General features: G+C 38.7%; 1 protein-coding gene across 1 annotated transcript; it reads left to right on the top strand.

Moving 5' to 3' along the window:
- The first annotated feature begins 1326 nt into the window (after positions 1 to 1326).
- On the top strand, positions 1327 to 5094 carry LOC128882301 (E3 ubiquitin-protein ligase MIB2-like). Its single transcript, XM_054133882.1, has 4 exons — positions 1327 to 1470; positions 2624 to 3084; positions 3757 to 3872; positions 4053 to 5094. The coding sequence occupies exons 2-4, from the start codon at positions 2654 to 2656 to the stop codon at positions 4475 to 4477; spliced, it is 972 nt and encodes a 323-aa protein (XP_053989857.1). The 5' UTR covers positions 1327 to 1470; positions 2624 to 2653; the 3' UTR covers positions 4478 to 5094.
- Positions 5095 to 5124: the final 30 nt, after the last annotated feature.

The following is a 5124-nucleotide window of genomic DNA, read 5'->3' as shown; positions in this document are numbered from 1 at the left end:
ACCTTGGAAAATATGTTTCACCATCCCTTTGATGGCTGTATCGTAAAAGTCTTCTTGGCCAATGTCAGGGGGAAATACATAATTAAACGTGAAAGCCTTTTCTGTATTACGTATAACTATTTGTGATTCACCAGGAACAACATTCAAGCATGTTTGACAGCCTTTTTCAATTTCAGTCTTCACTAGAGGCCGAATACGTACAGCAACCCGAACTGTATCATCGTTCATCTACAACAAAAATGACACATAATACAGATGTACAAAATTCTAATTCCTTTAAGTTATTTATAAAATAAAGATACTTCTATAGAAATCAAGAATAACTTTATAAATGGGTTAAGGTAGGAGCCGAAATACTCACTTTTAAATTGAGTGGAATAAGATAAGTTGTAGTATTTACACTAGTATACCTTTCTACATACAAAGGTTTATAATAAATAATAAAATACTAAACTACTTTTTTGTGCCAGAGAATAAAAACAGTAGAATTTACTGTAAGTACACTTTTTTTTTAGGAAGGATTATAATATATAATAAAATACTAAACTACTTTTTCGCATCAGAGAGTAAAATCATACGAACGCATGGTAACCGTTACCCGCCCTTTCAAAATATTAACAGAAAACACTGACCAATCAGCGGGCGCTTCATTGGCATTCTCGCGCTCTGATTGGTCGGGGAGCACAACCGCCTCGCGGTCTGATTGGTCGGGGAGCGCGGTCGCTTCGCGCTCTGATTGGTCGGGGAGCGCGGTCGCCTCACGCTCTGATTGATCGGGGTGCACGGCCGCCTCGCGCTCTGATTGGTCGGAGTTTTCCCTCGGACATTTTTGCTAAGGAAAAAATTGTTTCAAAACACCTCCCGAACCTTCCCTTTCAAGGTGTTACAACATTTTTAGGACACCCTGTATACGAGCTTATGCTTCCAAACGCGACTAATGCTCTGAATCATCGAGAAATAGAATCTATAGAATGCGCTGTACAGGGAAAACGTAAAAGTGAAAATCATGAATGGTTTTCCTTCGTTGAGAGTCGCTCGACCACGCTCGTGGTAAACTGGTGAAGAATTTGTGTAAAACGGAGTGAATTAATTTACCGATCAAATTTCCTCGAAGAAACTTTATCAGACTCGATGGAAAAGCCCAGAAGAAAATAAGAGATCATTCGTAAAACTCCCGTGGAAATAGGGACTCCTAGTTTCCCATTAGCTCTGCTATCGGTCGAAAGAGGCGCCTTCAACAGAGGAGGTTACGATCGTTGACATCACCGACGCAGAATCCTAATTCCTATTCCTATCGGGATGAACGTTCGTAATCCGCGGTAATGATGTTGTCCAACTGTCGGAGATATTCCCCGCGAGTATTTTCGTTCGTATCTATCCGAGCTGTTCCGTGATCGATTCGAGGATATTCCCCAGCGAAGGAACGCATATGATTCGCGAGATACGTCGCACTGGCCACGACCGTTTCAGGTAGGAAGAGATTTTTATCAGACCGAAACAAACAGAAAATTAATTCCTCTTAATGTTGCCTCCACAGCCAGATCAGCTGAAAGAAAATTGTACAAGGAATGTGTATTGCATCCTGTATGTGGAATCCTGCTTGATACTTTTCCTGAATCAATAATAAGAATATGCTTTTTGAAAACCTTGCTTGGTTGAGATTATGCTCCGCTATCCTATGTCTCTGCCTACATTGCTCTATTTACCTTGTACGCTGTTTAAATTGGAGAGAGATACGAATAGTAAGATACTAATATGATAACGGTCTGTATCTATTATCTTGTATGCATGGAATCCTCTTCGATACTTTTCTTGAGTCGATAATATGACCCTTCTCCTTTTCGGAAACTTTGCTTGATCAAGACTCCATGCTCTGCTACCCAACTCTTTCCTTTAAATTCCTCAAACTCCTTTCTATTCACTATTAAATCAAAAAAAAATATGAACTATATAATATTAATATGATATTCTTCTGTGTTTATTATCTTGTATGCATCTCTGATACTTTTTCTTGAATGGATAATAAAAACCTCCTTTTCGTAAACTCTGCTCAGTCAACTCTGTGCTTTGCCATTCTACTCTTTCCTCTATGTTTCTGCCTAGAATCCTCAATTTTCCTTCTATCCATTATTTTCTTAAATCAATATGAAAACCTCCTTCTTTTCAAAAGCTGTACTTCGTCAAGATGCTTTGTACCTCTATACTTTGCCTCTTAACTCTTCCTCCTACACTCCTCCCTAAAATCCTCAAATTCCCCTCTATCCATTATTTTCTCAACCCAAAAGAACACCAAAACTATACAATCACAATACAACAATGGTCTCTATCTAATATCTATTACCTCATATGCATAGAATTCTCCTAAATATTTCAATTCTTTCTTAAATCAACAATAGAAACTCTCTTCTTCTCAAAAACATCGTTTAATCATATCTCTACGCTCCCCTATGCCTTGCTACTCAACCATTCCCCCTATGTTCCTTTCTAAAATCCTCAAATGTCTTCCTACACCCATCTTTCTCAACCCAAGAAAACACCTAAACTATAAAACACCTAATCCCATTACCTATATTCCACTAACAATATTCCTTCCTCACATTTATATTTTATTCCTTTTCTACAGGGTCACTACCAGAACGCTGTCAACTCTGAGATGTTAGAGGTCGGTCTAAGAGTGGTTCGAGGGCCAGACTGGAAGTGGGATAACCAGGATGGTGGAGAAGGACACGCAGGGACTGTTGTCGAGATTGGCAAGCCTCCAGCCTTTGGGAGTTCTGCTTCCACTCCGAACCCTTCCGACAGGACGCCGAACAAGACTGTTATCGTTCAATGGGATCATGGATCTAGGAGCAACTACAGAATAGGGTACCAAGGAGCGTACGATTTGCTTGTGTTCGACAATGCAGCCACTGGAGTTAAACACGCGAACATTATCTGTGATGGATGCAAACGACACGGGATAATTGGTATCAGATGGAAGTGTGCGCAGTGTCCTGACTACGACCTGTGCACTCAGTGCTACATGGCTGACGTGCACGAATTGAGTCATACTTTCCAAAGATTTCAGACGGCCAATTCTGTAGGGTTGGTCCTTCAGACTTTCATTACTTAACCCTTTGACCAGGAAGGATGTGTATGTACGCCCTCAAGAAATCGGCTCAGATAAATGTTTATCTTCGTTAAATCAATTTTTAAAAAATACCAGCTTATAGGGGATGATGAGACGAAACTTTTTTCTTTGTATAGTTTATTCATAGGACGTGTAGATTCGAAAATAAAAATTGAGAGGTTAGAAGTTTGTTGGAAAAATTGAATTTCAGGAAAAAGGGTATTCCAAGTTTTCAATTTTTATTTCTGAAACTAAATATCGTACGAATAAACTGTAAATATAAAAAAGTTACGTTTTGTCATCTTGTATAAGGTGATATTTTTTTCAAATGCATCAAATAAGTAATTGTCAACTAACGATGCTTTCATTTTCACCATTCCAAATTTAAACGAATTCAGAGAAAAAAGGTCTTCCAAGTTTTGAATTTTTATCTATGAAACTAAGTGTCCTATGAGTAAACTGTAAATATAAAAAAAGTTTCGTCGCATCATCTCCTATAAGGTGTTATTTTTTTAAATTGATTCAACGAATATAAACATTTTTCTGAGTACATTTCTCGAGGACGTATATATACGCCCTTCGCAAAGGGTTAATAAGAATGTAACCCGAGTGCTGGTTTTTAAATGTTATTTTTATTTTCTATATAGGATTCAGATGTCTCCGAGAGAAGGCTGCACTAAGATACCATTAAAAGGAATATTTATAGGAGCAAAGGTTGTACGTGGTCCAGATTGGGAATGGGGAAACCAAGACGGAGGACGAGGTACCATCAAACGTTACTCTAACAACACAATATTAATTATTACTATCGATTACTTCTCTAACAACACAATATTAATTATTACTATCAGTTACTTCTCTAACAACACAATATTAATTATTACTATCAATTACTTCTCTAACAAAGCAATATACAGATACTCTTAGGTATTCAACATTCCAGGAAAAACTGGTAGAGTGATGGACATACGCGGTTGGGATAACGGAAGCAGTCGTTCGGTGGCAACAGTAACGTGGTCCAAGGGCAGCTCGAACGTCTATCGTCTCGGGTACAAGGGCTGCGTAGATTTGTGTTACGTAGAAGAAGCAACAACCGGCTCGTACTACAAAGAGCATCTTCCACTCGTTGGCCAACCGATCATCACCGTGTCTAACAACGGGAATAACTCGACGCCAAGTTGGAGTGGTATTTCTTCCAGTGGGTCTAGTCCGCGCCAATCGACGTTCGTCGTCGGGCATAAAATAAAAGTAGCGGTTGACGTGGAAACGTTAAAGGAAATGCAGGAGAGCCACGGCGGTTGGAACCCGCGAATGGCCGACTATATAGGAAAAGTACGATATAAGAAAAATCGCTGCCATTTCGTTTAACACTTTCGCTGCGGACGAAAATAAGTAGCCGTACGCTGAGAGCTGCAATTATGATATTTTTTTTTAACGAAAAATTTCTTACAAATGTTCTAATATGATTATTTTGAAAAACGTATATTTGTGGTAACATATTTTATATATGATACGATTGCCGAACAAAATAAATGAAAACTGAAAAATAATAAAAACAACCATATATTTTCAGTTGGACGCACATGTGCGCCATCCGCAGCGAAAGTGTTCACCTTCTGCGATCCTATGTCGAGGCAGGCTCGACGATAACTGACTGAAATCAGAAAAATTGGGCTGCAAAGGGTTAATATACAGGGTGGAACGTTCGAGTGGGAATATCTTTGTTATTTTTGGTTCTATTGAAAAAATCTATGGGACAAAGTTACAGTGTTTCAAGGGCCGTGTGTAATGGCGGGACCATTCTTAATCTCAAGGTCATTTTGTGAAAAGATTTCAAGGTCATTGACGTTTTTTTCATAAGGATGGGATATTTTTATTGTTGTAGTTTTGTAGCTGACGAAAAGACAAATTCAAAGATGTATAATACGTTGACCTTCGAATGACCTTGAGATGAGTTATCCTTACGCGATCAATAAAATTTGTAATTAAAATATCTCCGTTGTTTGCCCTCCGAA

The sequence above is a fragment of the Hylaeus volcanicus genome, unplaced genomic scaffold (assembly GCF_026283585.1).
Source record: "Hylaeus volcanicus isolate JK05 unplaced genomic scaffold, UHH_iyHylVolc1.0_haploid 9881, whole genome shotgun sequence".
Taxonomy (NCBI): domain Eukaryota; kingdom Metazoa; phylum Arthropoda; class Insecta; order Hymenoptera; family Colletidae; genus Hylaeus; species Hylaeus volcanicus.
This window is presented reverse-complemented; position numbering and strand designations above follow the sequence as displayed.